The sequence below is a fragment of the Myotis nattereri genome (genome assembly GCF_964212035.1).
Source record: "Myotis nattereri genome assembly, chromosome: 2".
Lineage (NCBI taxonomy): Eukaryota > Metazoa > Chordata > Mammalia > Chiroptera > Vespertilionidae > Myotis > Myotis nattereri.
This window is the reverse complement of record NC_138076.1, coordinates 204,414,355-204,429,831: the sequence shown is the minus strand read 5'-3', so window position 1 is coordinate 204,429,831 and position 15,477 is coordinate 204,414,355. Positions and strand designations below refer to the sequence as shown.

Here is a 15,477-nt window from a genome sequence, read left to right as displayed (position 1 = left end):
CTGCACGCTCCTACTGGGAATCCAGCCTGCAACCCGGGCATGTGCCCTAAATGGGAATCGAAATGGTGACCTCTTGGTGTATGGGATAATGCTCAACCAACTGAAGGTGCTCAATACTTTCAATGAAACATTTGAAGGTGAGGAGCAAGAATGAGAGAGAAAGGAAACCAAAAAGTGAGATTGATAGAGTTGAAATGAGTGATACTGAAATAACTGTGTGGTGGTGGAACCAGGAAGAATAAAGGAGAAAAGGGACCAGTAGAATGCCAGAGACATGAAGGCTGGCAGGGTTGGAATGAATGCTGTCCCTTTTGCCATCCATCTTCAAATGCTTGAGTCGAAATTCTCTAATATGTAAATATACATTTATCCCAAGTTACACCAACCACAATGAAATGCATGCAAAACTCATCTATTAGTTAATTTAATCACATTTTCCTTGGTTTTGAAAATTAACTGGGAATTCACTTCCTTTTAACTCATTTTCCTTTATTCTAGGTATCACAGGCCTTTTGCAAAACTATCCTTTTTGGTTTTTCCATTATTTGCAACTGTAAACCCCAGATCCTACTTCCTTCTATCCCATTTCCTCCTATCCCAATTTTCATAACACCAATTTCCAAGTTGTACCCTGTATCTGCCATGCCCTCTTTTATAATAAATCCACTAAATCCTATTTCTCTACTCAAAACAACTACTGATGTCCCTGATTGTTGCCTCCACTCTTGGCATCGGATTTCTTTTGAGACTCTAGGTCTCAACTGAAATCTTCTTAGAGAAGACCCTTCTTTGACCACCTTATCTAAAGTAGATTCTTCCCTTCATTATTTTCTATCACTACATCTTGTTAGAATTCTTTTCATGAAATCATCATTTGTAATTCCACATGATTATATACTTGTATATACATGGTCTTCTCCACTAACCTATTACCTTCACAAGTTTAGAGGGCATGCATATAATTTAGTGATTTTGAGATAGAGGAAGGGAGAGAGAGAAACATCAATTTGTTGTTCCACTTATTTATGCATTCATCTATGCATTCTTGTATGTGCCCTGACCAGGGATCAAACCCACAACCTTGGCGTATTGGGTTGACGTTCTAACCAACTGAGCTATTTGGCCAGGGCTCAATTGTTTTTAATATAAATGGTACAAAAAAAAAGTGCCCAAATTATAAATGTACATCTAGATCAGTTTCACAAAATGAGCACATTCATATAATTAACACAAAAATGATGCAATGCTAAGATTAAGAAAACCAGAATTCCCTCTTGGCTCCTTCCAATGATATTCCTCCACTACTCAAGGGTAATCCTAATGTCTCACATCACAGGTTTAGTTTTGTTGTCACTAAACCTTATATGAATGGAATCATAAAATATAGACTCCTTTGTATCTGGTTGTGAAATCCATCCATGCTGTTGCGTTGTAGGTAGTTGTTCAGTTCATTGCTTGAGAGCAGTGCTACTTGCAGTGCAGTTTGTGAACCACTGCTTGTCTACACCGTTTGCCACTGATCTGAAAGGCCATGAGTACGTACGGAAGGTGCATGTGAGCATTTATAAATTTCTGAGCAGTTTGACATTGTGTGTAATATATTATACAAGAGTTTCATTCTGAAAGCTAGGGGGGAAATCTAGTCCTTTGCTACAGTTAGGTTAAGAAAACACTGCTGCATACAATGAATACATTACAATTTACTTATCCATGCTACTCTTGATGAACATTTGGATTATTTCCAGGCTGGGGTTATATTGAAGAGTGCGGCTATGAACATACTTCTTTACATGTCATTTGGTATGCTGGGTCACAGGGCATATACATATGTGAAGCTTTAGAGCAGCGGTTCTCAACCTGTGGGTCGCGACCCCTTTGGCAGTCAAACGACCCTTTCACAGGGGTCGCCTAAGACCATCCTGTATATCAGATATTTACATTACGATTCATAACAGTAGCAACATTACAGTTATGAAGTAGCAACGAAAATAATTTTATGGTTGGGTCACAACATGAGGAACTGTACTTAAACGGCCAGAAGATTGAGAACCACTACTTTAAAAGGTACTAACTCCCAAACAGTATTTCAAAGTGTTTAAACCAATGTATACTCTCACCAGTTTTCTACAGCTATGCCGACACTTGGTATTGTTAGCCTATTTAATTTGTTATTCTTGTGCGCAGTGTCTCATGGTTTTATTATGCATTTTCCTGATGAACACCTTTTCATATGTCTTTTGGTCATCTGAACAGCTCTTTAGGTAAAGGGCCTGTTCAAGTCTTTTGCCTATTTTTCTATTGGGTTGTTAACTTTATTTGTGTGGATTTGTAGGAGTTTTTAATGTATTCTGGATGAAGTCCTTTACTGCATATATATGTTGCAAATATCTTCTTCCACTGGTGGCTTACCTTTTTACTTTCTTCTCTTGATGGACTCAATTGTCAGTTTCCCCTCTATGGTTTGATCTTTATTTTGTCCTGTTTTAGAAATCTTTGCCTATTTAAGAAATGTTTGACTTGTTTAAGATAAAGTCATGAAGATAATCTGTTTTCTTCAAAGAGCTTCAATATTTTGCCTTTTATATTTAGTTCTCTTATCCATATTGAATCAATTATTTGTATCTGGTACAGGAAGAGATTCACATTTGTTTTTTTCCATACAGCCACACAATAGCAATTTATTAAAAAGCTCACCTTCCCTCCACTATACTTCAATGTTACCTATATCATAAATCAGTTGACTGCATATGTATAGGTTTGTTTCTAGACTTTTTATTCGACTCCACAGTCTAGGTCTCAACAATATTTGTTGAATGAGTGTTATCATTTAAGAAGTATTATATAGCAAAGGTTAGAGTGAACACTAGTTCCTTCTGTTGTTTTGTTTTTTTTAAATCCTCAACCGAGGATATTTTTCCATTGATTTTTTTAAAAATATATTTTATTGATTTTTACAGAGAGGAAGGGAGATGGATAGAGAGTTAGAAACATTGATGAGAGAGAAACATCAATCAGCTGCCTCCCGCACAGCTACTGGGGATGTGCCCGCAACCAAGGTACATGCCCTTGACTGGAATCGAACCTGGGACCCTTCAGTCTGCAGGCCGACACTCTATCCACTAAGCCAAAGCAGTCAGGGCTCCACTGATTTTTAGAGAGAGTGGAAAAGAGAGAGAGAAAGACAGAGGGAAACTGCCAGGAGCCGGTCCATCCTTGCTGTTTCAAGGACCTGTTCTTAAAATGTTTGCTCACCTTCTTGGCACTATGTGTTTTAACCAAGGTCTCCTCTCTGAGAAAGGTTGTTTCCCCAGGTAGGGATTTTCCCCTGAAGTTAGGGAGGGGATGAAACTCCTTAACTAAGTGCCAGGCGGGTAGTTAATCACTTTAACTACAAACAATCATGCTTAAGCTACATAATCTTTACTCCCTGGAATGGAGATAAGAAACGCCCTAACCTTTGTGATAGAGATTGATAGGATTGAATCAACTGGTATAAATACAGTTGTAACAAGACAACAAGAGACAGAACTTAGGAGACAGAAAGAAGACAGCACCCACACGGAACCTACAGACAGAAGAACTTCGCTGGAAAGAACATGGCAAAAGATCCTGGACTGAACCTGACTACAGAAATTGGCAAGAGAACCTGACTAGAACCTGGTGACTGAACCTGGCTGGAGAACCTGGACTGAACCTGGCTGAAGAACCTAGCGAGGGAACATGGCTACAGAACCTGGCTGGAGAACCTGGAGAACCTGGCTGGAGAACCTAGCAAGAGAACATGGACACAGAACCTGGCTGGAGATCCTAAGCAGAACCTCTCTGGAGATCGAGACCAGAACTTGGCTGGAGATCCTGGCTAGGCTGCTGATCAACTGAACGCTGTCTCCGTGTCATTCCTTCTTCGCCGACTCCGTCTACGCCTTTGGGAACCCCTGGACCTGCTGGGGTTGGACCCCGGCAGGAAACATCGTTGCGAGAGAAACACATCAATTGGTTGACTCCCTGCATGTGCCCAGACCAGGGCCTGGGCCGGGGAATAGCCAGCAACTGAGGTACGTGCCCTTGACCAAAATCGAACCGAGGACCATTCTGTCTGCAGATCGACGCTCTATCCACTGAGCTAAACCGGCTAGAGCCCTACCGGTATTGTTGCTTATTTTGCTGTGTGATTTTTCCATAAACAATTTAAACTCTCTGATCTTTATTTAGTGTCCTCATTTCTCAAATGGGGTTAATGCTCCTATCTCAGATGGATGACAGAAGGTTTAAAAATAATTACTCTTTATAAAACATTATACAAACCCAGTTTATACAACTGCCATTTGCTTGCTTCATGATCTTAGTTTTGATATCTTTAGGGAATCAATATTCTTTCCTCTGATATCATACTATCTCCAAAGGCTGTGAAGGAAAAGTCTCTAAGGACAAAGGGAGGAAAAAGAGAGAGAAAGCCAAATAGGTTTATTGTAAAAATGAAAATGAGATGACAAAACTCAGGAAATTCTTTGGGACTTCTTTATACAGCCTGTATTTCTTCATGTAGATTCTGGTGTACTGTTGCTTTTTTCTCGTGTGCAAACTGTAGAAGATTTCACTTCCATTTGGTAAAGGTACCAATTTCTTCACACCTTTTCATTCAAAGGTTTGACCGATCTAATCAATGCCTGAGAGAAAATCTAAAGGGAGAATACTTCAGACTAACGAGTCCTAAACTGGTTTTGTTATCACAAGGTAGTTCTAATTTACTTTGATAAAATTTAGGAAACTTGTCCTATATAAATTCTAGAAAAAGTGAAACAAATATGAACACAGACAGGTGTGCACAAATGCATTAAGCGTTCTTACTTGGAAATATTTCAGGTAGCTTTTCATCCTATGCTTTACTCTGGCCCTTTTGCTTACCTCTACCATAGCTATTTGTCCTATTAAATTGTATATGTTCAAAAATCTCTCTCCTTATAGGCAAAAATTATTTTCTTTACCTCTTTTACATCTATCATGGTGCTGGGCATAAAGTAATAATTCAAAGTAATAATTTGAATTAATTGACAAAAGGAAATATAAATGTTTACAAAATAGAGTGCTGTAATCCCAAAAAGGCTAGAAATCTAATCATCTACACAATGTCATTAAATTTTTTAGGCTTCTAGAAAATGTTTTACTAGCTTTGAAAATTTAAAAGGTACCATAAACTTTCCTTTCTTCCTGTCAACTTCAAGTGATTTCTTCTACACAGATATCAAACTATATCACATTTTATTTTTCCTTAAGAAAATATTTACTGAACACCTACTTTGTGCTCGATATGTTGCTTAGTGGAAAGGTTATGCTAACGAGTTCAGACATGATACTCCCAAAGATCTAAAACATATAGCATTTGAAGCAACTGTGCATTTCTGAGGTGATTCTTTTTTATTTTCAAATAAGAAAATACAGAGAACAGTAAATAATGTAACAAACAGTTGTATATCCACCTATGTTTATATGTCTGATTTTCCTATTAGACTGTTAGTTCTTTGAGGTCACTGATGCTTTGTCTTGCATCTTGTGTGCTTAACACAGAACTTGGCACATATGGGGCAATAAATGTTTGTTGAAAAAATGATTCTGCAAAAAATATGGCACAGCTTGAAGGTTTAGTTTTACTTAATATCATGTCCTTTTTCTTTACATTTCCTTCAAAGCCTCTAAAATAATCGTGGAACTAAACTCTTCTGTTACAATGTGACATTCCCAATTACCTTCTATGGATACTCACATTTTCATTTCACTCAAAAAATATTCTTTGACTACTCTACTCAAACTGCTACTTTGCACTTGGTTGTCTGGCTCTACAGGGTCTGTTGGTCCTTGTATTGTCTCATTATATTGCGCTGAAGGGAAGTACTGCAGAAGGGAATGTGTGTTAAGTAAGGGCTATCTAGATTGCTTTCCCCCATCAACAGAGATTTAACAAAGTTAACGTTAAAGCAGAAGGAAGACAAGACCTTTTAAATTCACTTTTCTAGAACTAACTTCAGATCCTGCTAAAGAAATCATTTGACCTTCTTAAACACATTACCATTAGGAAGAAAGAAAAAAAGGAAGGGAAGGGAGGAGGAAAACAAGACTGACACCACATGTAGAAATTAGCTACATTTTCTACTGAATGGAAAACAATCTCCAAATTAACCTGCTGCTGGCATCACCAAGCAGGCAGGAGTTTAACACTGAGGCATGGACCTAAACATGAACAAATGGCACTAATTTGCTAAACCTCAAGAAAAACCTAGTCATTAATTTTCTGTTTATGGTGAATTGTAAATGAATAGTAAAAAAATACCGACTAAAACAGTTAAAACCAAAACCAAACATCTGGATTTTCTGTAATGGTTGAGCTATAAAATAGGTAATGATTTTTAAAAGCGAAATGCCCAGGGTTTGAGAAGATATAAACGTGCACTATGCTTCTGAAAGTCAATTTGGCAATGCATGTCAATAAACCTTAAAGTTTTGAAAAACCCTTTGACCTAACAATTCTAGGAATTTATCTACAAAGATTTTTACAACATTGTATTACTATTTGAAATAGCAAAGAATTGCAAATAATGTAAATGCTTATATATAGGGATTTGTTAAAGGATGATAAATCCTTAAGGGAGAGTACCTTACGAAGAGAGTAACATGCTTCATAAGAATTTACCATCCTTTAACTATAAAAGAAGAAAGCAGTTGTCAAAATTTTTTTTGGTTGCAGAACTTTTTATCCACGATATAAAATCCAGTTATAACCTAAATTTAACAGCAACAATCAAATGTGCTCTTTTTAAGTGAGGCTGGGGAACATGGAAGCCCTGCCCACTCATCCACCGGGGCTACTCCTAGGAACTTTAGGGCTTCAAGGAACACATTTTGAAAACCACTACTCTATCAGTACATTTGTTGTGAAAAGAAATCAAGATTTTAAATGACTCAAATTTTGTAAAAAAATGTATACGTATTTATATTTACATATTATACAATGGAGAATGGTTAGAAAGATATACATAAAAATGCAACTACTGTTTATCTTTGAGTGGTAGATAATTTGTATTTGCGTATTGCTTGTAGGCTCTTTTCCCCATGGATTTTCTATAATTAGCATGTATTATTTTTGTAAAAAGAAAAAATAACATTACTTTTAAAGTTAAATTTTAAAATTGGATTTTTTTCTGTGTAATATGTTTTCCATATCCCTTTATTTCAACTGGCATTTTAAAGCATTAACAAATCTTTAAGTATATGCTGAACTGGAAAAGATCTTTTTCATTTGACAATCAAGGAGATATTAAAACCCAGGTAAATGGACTCTGCACTTTTATTATAGATTTTCTTCCTTTTTATTTTATCGATTTACTTTTTGGTAGGCTGTAGGTATCTCACTAAAAATACTTAATGCTGATTTCTGCATCTTTTCACATGCTGTCCAATTTCTGGGAAATGTTCTTCCCCTATTCTTCAAATGGCTGAATCATACTGTCTTCAGATCTCAGGAAATATTTTCAGAGGTATGTGACTGTACTGAATATTCTCAATCATTCTACTGTTTCTCTCCTAGCATTTATACAATTTAAATTATATATTTGTTCACTTATTTATTACCTGTTTCACCAACAAAAACTGGAATTTCATGAAGGCAAGACACCTAGTATTGTCAATATATTACACAACACCTAGCCTAACACCTAGCAATTATCCATAAACGTTTGTTGATGGACTGAATGATTGACTAAATGTTTGCTAAAATTTGAATCTAGGGACTCAAGTGGCTTAAAATTGCTTTTCCCACACTCTTGCCTAAATGGATTGGCAAGATGCTGTTTTCAATACTGTCTAAATTTCTGATACTATATAATAAGCCCAAGTCACATTAATGGGATACATTTTATAATGGCTATATCATCTGATCCACAACTCAAAAGAGGCACTAGGTCTGCCGAGATGTCTGCTGCAGGACTACTGATCCTCTCTGACATACCTTTTGGAGAATAAACATTCTATAACACAGAATGTGTATTTGCCACTTCAACATTTTCTAAAGCTTTTTCCAGCCTCACTCAGGAGGGCTAATCTCAATTTACTGATATTTATTACATGCCATCCCATACATACTAGTATACTGACGTGCAGCCACTGAATTATAAACCCTTTTTATCAGGAATCTGAACAGTGTGAGCTATTTTTGGCACAATTTAAATAACAGGGACTCTAACAATGGCAAACCAACAGCCTCAGAAGAGCTCTTGCAACTAAATGGAAAATTTAAAAACACCAAAACAAACAGTGTAAGAAAAATAACCACAGAAGGTACCAAATAAGCATAGAGACATAACATTTTAAATACTTCCAAATATTTGGTTTCGGAGCATGTGGGCTTTCCACACTTTTTTCTGCCAAGTTCCAGGAAAAACTGACCATACTATGATCATCTAAAATAGCTGTTAGGACTGATCTTCAAATATTTGGTTTCAAAATATAGACCTATTTGCACTTTAAAACTCAGATGCCTGTACACTACCACTATAACACTGCACTGAGATAATACTTTCAAAGAACGTTGCTGGCAAAAAGATATCTTTATTCATGGTAAGAACTGCTTCAAATGGACACAGCAAAATGTTAACCTAAGTCCTAAAGTCAATTGTCAGAAAAGATCATTTGCTCTGGCACCAAAATGCTTTTTTTTCTTTTCTTTCTTCTTTTTTAAAGACAGAGGCTTAATTTCACCAGTTATTTAAGGTTAAGGAGAGAGGGTAAATGCGAAATGTTAAGATTCTAGAAGCAAGGAAAAAACGTTTATATCCGCTTCACTTGAAATTGTTGACTTCCTTAAACTAAGTTTCTTATTTAACATATTGTTCTTGTGGGTACTCAAATATAAACTATCAAATCTGCCTCACTTTGGGTTGCTGGACAGTCCAAACCACAGAAAAGGATCTTAGTCTAGAAATAAGTCAAGTGGTTTAAAATAACCGTTCCCATACTCTCGTGTAGTTATGCTTGCTTCCTAGGACTGTACAAGCATGGATATCTAGTTGTAGTCCTCCACTTCTGATTGTTATCTAACACTATAAAGTAACACTCTAGGAGACTGGAATGATATGTGATACAGCCTCTTTTACTCTTCTGAGCAGACATTAATTCTGATTGATCAATTTCAACTGGCTTGACTTGTCTTAACTTTTAAAACTGCAGCCACTGAAAATGCCTATACCTTTTTAAACATTATTTTGTTTTCCTTAAAATCTTATAATTCAAACCTTGTTCCTGAAAGAGGCACTCTTAAAAAAAAAAAAAAGACACATGATAGTACAACTCAGAAAAGGAACTATATTTGGCTTCTTAAAAACAGTGGTCCATCTTCACCCTTATTCTTCTGATAAGTGGAAAGAGTAAGACTTATAATGGCTAAGAAATTAATCCTGAGTCATACAACTGGGGAACTCAAAATTTTTTCCATTTCCCAACTTAGCATTCTTCCCTTTAAGGCAGCTCTAAGGGTGCCCCAGACGCATTAAATCCCACAGTAAATAAAACCCTTCTTAACCTTACCTCTTTATGCACCTTCCAACTGTCTACCGTCACATTGAAGAGAGCTTTGAGGGCCTCAATGGCACAGTCTGTCTCCTGAGGTGAGAGAGGAGGTCCATTATGGTCTATGGCCGATTCATACTCATCGGTCCACTTGATGCTAAAGGCACTTTCCAAGATCTGGGTTAGCAGCGGTAGTCCCTGGAGCTCATAACGCAATTGTGACCTGATGTCAGTGTGCAAAAGTGACAGGACGAAGAGCAAGCGCAAGTCAAAGCACTTAATGTCATTGATAAACTTTCGGTCCTTGCACTTTCTCAGGAGGTTACAGAGCTTTGCAGCAAGGTTAAGTTCCAGGCTGAGCTGCTGTGCCATCTGACTATTGAACACGATGTTACACAGACATTTTAATGACTCCACAATAACTGGGAACTCTGACACCTTCTCCAAAGAATCATCCAACTCATTCAGCTTCGCTAGTCGCAGCAGTATCTGCATATTTTCCTTGGTTGTTACAGGAACTAAAATCTTTTTGTCTCTGGAGAGAATGCGGAGAACTTCCAGGCAGGACACTTGACATGTTGTTGGGACGTCCTTTACAAGGACTTTAAATATCCCTTCGCAGAGTTTCTGGAAAACAAGATTGAGAATGCAAAAATCATTATTTGGCTTAAAACAGACTGTTTCTCTACCAACGTATTTAATAGCAGTTTAAGATCTAGCTAGAAAGGCTTTTATTATTTTTAAATTAAAAAATGTTAGAACTGAAAGAGACCTTATATTTGGTACACTTCTTTCACTTTACAGATATAGAAATTGAGGACTAGAGAGGTTAAGTTGCTTATACTCAGCCAGAGTGAATTAGTGGGGTAGTAAGAGCTAGAGTATGGATTTCCAACTTCCAGCCAATATTCTTTCTATAAAATCACTTATTCTCTTTTAAGTTGACTAGTTTTAAATTTCTCAAATAGCTTTGTTCTCAATGGAGTTTTAATTCAGACTACATATAGGTAATACCAGCATGTAAGGCAATCAGTCTGAATCATAGCTGTTCCCTTCCCAAAAGTAAAGATTAATGCCTCGAGTTTTGGTTCACAACTGCTCACAAGTACAGGTTCTCATAAAAGACTTTAAAAAATACGCATTTCTGCCAAATGTTAGCTGTGATATTTCTTCTAAATTTAGAGTTCTATGTCAGTAGTTCCATGTTTTATAAACCTTAGGACTTTCTTTAGCTAACATGTAATAACATTTAATCATTGAGTGACACCACAAAGAAGATCTTCTACAGGCAAAACTACTAAAATTATTCTAAGTTTGGTTCCAAAGAGGTCTTGGCTAATATATATGATGCCTTTGAGCCAAACACAAAAAGGCACCTCTCTCTGGGCCAAATAACTGCAAAAGCGTGTCCCTACTGGATGGACAAACTTTTCAAAAAGCCCTCTTCCTCTGGTAGCCCTGTGCCAGCACAATAGCTTGGGAAGCTCAGAGTGTGGGAAGATCTTAGTTCTCCTTTGTTCTCTCAGTGCAGAGTGCCGATTACACACATATATGTAGTAGTCCTGGTTTCAAACCTTGCCACTATGTTAAAAACAATTCTTTTAAGATGAACCTAGAATATACCCTCTCTTGAATTTTTAAAAGAATCGTTATTTCTATAATTGGCAAATACAAGAACCACTGATCATTCTCTCAAAATTCAATATCCAGCTTTCTTCTCCATAAAGTACAGTTCTGGGTCTCGCTGGTATAACCACTTCTTCCCTATTTCTGTACTCGTTATATACACACATATATTTTGTTAATCCTCACCCAAGGATATTTTTCCATTGGCTTTTAGAGAGAGTGGAAGGGAGGGAGACACATAGAGAGAAACATCGATGTGAAAGAGACACATTGATTGGTTGCCTCCTGCAGCCCCGAGTGGTGTGCAGAAAGAGCCTGTAACCCAGGTACATGCCCTTGACTGGAATCAAACCCATAACCCTCCAGTCTGCAGGCTGACTCTCTATCCACTGAGCCAAACCAGCTGGAGCAGTACCCACTGCATTTTATAAAAAGAACAGTAATAACAACTATGACCAATGTAAGATTTTACAAAGTTTTTATTAACCTATCATCAGACTTTAACTCTTTAAATAAAAAGGGCTCTATACAGGCCAAGCATTGTGATTTTGGCAGGAATCCCAGGCTGTGTGCCCCTTCTCAGTAGATCCTAGTCATACAGCTCAGCTATGGAAATGAAGCCATTTCCCCTGCTGCTCCTTCAGCATGGCATGCCCTGCCACCATGTCTGCCAGTCAGTACTCCACTCTTTCTCTAAGGCTTAGTTCGAGGTCTACAAGCCTCCCCCGCCATTTCCTCCTCTGCTTTCTGTTTGTGCCTGCAACAGCACTTAGTTTTTTTGCCTTTTTTTAGAATGAGCTGTTGAGGCTTCTTACTCCTTCTCCAGACCCCTTGAGAACAGAGGCTCTGTTTCGTCGTATCCCAGTGGCTAGTCCAGGTGTGCTAAAACTATTTTTAAGTGCAAGAAAACCACAAACTCCCAAAGTTACCTGCCTTGAAGTCTACCACCTGACTCTCCAGCACTTTCCAAAGAATGACTCCTTTGTATTCCTCCTTCACCAGCCACCACTCACTATCAAATCTTCCTTTCTTTGCAAGTACAGCAGATCATCATATTTTAGGTAAAAATATTTTTATTTACTTTCAAAGTATTCGTTTCTGAATTTGTTTTCATTGTTCAACTGATATATTTTTTAATCTAAAAATTACTTTGGTATTGCAGATAATCATGAAACATATACTTTGTCCCATTAAAATCAATAAAAATATTTTGATATTAATAAATTTTCACTTAGAGGTCAGGTTTTCAGGAATTAAGTCATAAATCAAAGGTTAGGTGTGTTTACAAAGTATAATTAATAAAAAATCAAAGAGACTGAGAAAAGGCCCTTTAAATATGCTCATTAACTTAGTAAGCCATGGCTATTTCTATAAAGTTAGAGTGCAAGACTGAGCAGCCTAGACTCAAGAGTAAGGTACCAAATTGTTGGTGGACAACTATCAGTTTTCATCACAATGCCTAATAATTAAACCAAGTCTTAGATAAATATATTTATGAGGCTTTATATTATTTTCTCATTACTCTGAAATCTGAGTTAGTTTTACTACTTTGGTGATATAGTTGAAGAAAACTTATCCTATCTAATAAAAGAGAAACATGGTAATTGGCGTACGACCGCTATCCTTCCCATTGGCTAATCAGGGCAATATGCAAATTAACTGCCAGCCAAGATGGCAGCTGGCAACCAGGCAGCTTGAAAATAGCATGAGGCTTACTTGCTTCAGTGATGGAGGACTCCAACATTCCCCGCCTGCTGCTGCAGGCCTCTGAGCTGCAACTCTAAGCAACTATGTAACAAATATAGAAGCTAAACAAAACCCCAGAAACCTGCTTTAGTCCCCGGCTTCAGCCAGCAGAATCGCAACATTGTAAGCAAAGGCCAGAAACCTACTTTCAGCAGCGGAGGCCTAAGAGCTGGAGCCAAGCCTCAGAGCTAAAGCTGGCCCAGAATAAAAAAAAGAAAAAAGAAAAAAAAAGGAGCGGTTGGGAGCTTCAGTCACCCCCAGCCTGAAAACAGCCCTCAGCCCCTCACCCAGACTGGCCAGGCACCCCAGTGGGGACCCCCACCCTGAAGGGTGTGTGACCAGCTGCAAACAGCCATCATCCCCTCACCCAGGCTGGCCAGGCACCCAGAGGGGACCCCCACCCAGAAGAACGTGTGACCAGCTACAAACAGCCATCATCCTCTCACCCAGGCTGGCCAGGCACCCCAGTGGGGACCCCCACCCTGATCCAGGACACCCTTCAGGGAAAAACAGCCGGCACCCACCCGTGCACCAGGCCTCTACCCTATATAGTAAAAGGGTAATATGCCTCCCAGCACCGGGATCAGCAGAGCTGCGAGGCCTCCCGGCACCAGGATCAGTGTGACAGGGGGCAGCGCCCAAACCCCCTGATCGCCCTGCGGCTCTGTGTGTGACAGGGGGCGAGGCCACAACCTCCCTATCCACCCTGCTCTGTGCCTGATAGGGGGGAGCTCCCCAACCCCGATCGCCCTGCAGCTCTGTGTGTGACAGGGTGCGGCGCCCCAACCCCTTGATGGGCCCTGCTCTGTGTGTGACAGGGTGCGGCGCCCCAACCCCCCCAGCCCCCACGGGCCCTGCTCTGTGACGGGGTAGAGCCATAACCTCCCCATCGGCCCTGCCCTGAGTGTGAGAGTGGCGGTGCCCCAACCCCCTGATCGGCCCTGCTCTGTGGGTGATAGAGGGCGGCGCCCCAACCCTCCCCCACTCGGGCCCTGCTCTGTGTGTGATGGGGTAGAGCCATAACCTCCCCATCGGCCCTGCCCTGAGTGTGACAGTGGCAGCGCCCCAACCCCCTGATCAGCCCTGCTCTGTGTGTGACAGGGGGTGGTGCCTCAACTCCCCTATCGGCCCTACTCTGTGAGTGACAGGGGGGAGCTCCCCAACCCCCTGATTGACCCTGCTCTGTGCGTGACAGGGTATGGAGCCCCAACCCCTCTGATGGGCCCTGCTCTGTGCGTGACAGGGGGCAGTGCCCCAACCCCCTTGGCCCTGCTCTGCGTGACAGGGGGTGGCGCCACAACCTCCCCATCGCCCCTGCCTTGAGTGTGACAGGGGCGGTGCCCCAACCCCCCAATCGGCCCTACCCTGAGCATGACTGAGGGTGGCATCACAACCTCCCGATCCGCCCTGCTCTGTGTATGACAGGGGGCGGCACCCCAACTCCCCTATCAGCCCTGCTCTGAGCCCGACCAGGGGCTGCACCTAGAGATTGGGCCTGCCCTCTGCCACCCGGGAGCAGGCCTAAGCCAGCAGGTTGTTATCTCCCGAGGGGTCCCATACTGCGAGAGGGCACAGGCCGGGCTGAGGAACCCCCCCCTCTCCGCCAAGTGCACATATTTTTGTGCACAGGGCCTCTAGTACAGGATAAAATGCATTCTCTAGAACAGTTCTTCTCAAACTATTTGTGACAAAGGACCACATTTTTGTTCCTTTTTTGTTGTTTATTTTCCCATAATTTGCAGTAGAACAGTACTTTCGTAAAATACAATAAAAGTGAATCATTAAAATAAATAATCACATCTTTGGATATCACAGCAACATTAAGTTACTATAAAGCTTTGCTACTAGACCACATAGAAACAGGTATATGAGTTGAGACCGGTATAACAAATTTAGAGTATGCATTTAGAAACCATTAGGACAAAATAAGTAAATGAACAACAAAAAAGAAACAAAAATGTGGTCCTTTGTCACACATGGTTTGAGAAGCACTAGAGAATGCACTTTATCCTGTATAAATTTTCTTCAACTATATAACCAAAGTAGTAAAACTAACTCAGATCTCCGAATAATGAGAAAATAATCTAAAGTCACATAAATATACTTATCTAAGACTTAGTTTATTTGTTAGGCATTGTGATGAAAAGTAGTTGTCCACCAAAATCCATTCTCTTCTTACATAGTAAGAGAACTGTGGCAAGGCCCTTGACTGCCTAGCTATACCACATTCCTCAGCTGTTCTCCATGGTGATGACTGAGTTCTTGCCAATAATATGTGTATGGACACACTGTATGCCATCTTCAGGTTTGGGTTTTCAAGACAGTGGGTACATCTCCACTTTCCTGTCCCCTTTTGTAACCCATAACTTGGAAATGTCAGCCCAATATAGGTTAGGACAATGCTCAGATGGTAAAGTATGACTTGACAATTTGGAAAGAAACTGGGCCACTGAACAAATTTATGGAGGAGGAGGAGGTGGAGGGATTCGATATGTAGTTTTGAAGAAAAATGAAAAGTACTTGCTACATGTTGGGGAGAGGGAGGCTTCT

General features: G+C 39.8%; 1 protein-coding gene across 3 annotated transcripts in view; it reads right to left on the bottom strand.

The window, feature by feature from the left end:
• Nucleotides 1-15,477, bottom strand: part of RIC8B (RIC8 guanine nucleotide exchange factor B) — a 111,466-nt gene that overhangs the window by 62,148 nt on the left and 33,841 nt on the right. For all 3 annotated transcript variants that reach the window (XM_081082848.1, XM_081082850.1, XM_081082849.1), the window contains exon 3: nt 9,574-10,182. In XM_081082848.1, coding sequence (XP_080938974.1) covers nt 9,574-10,182 — 609 coding nt within the window. The remainder of the gene's footprint in view (nt 1-9,573; nt 10,183-15,477) is intronic.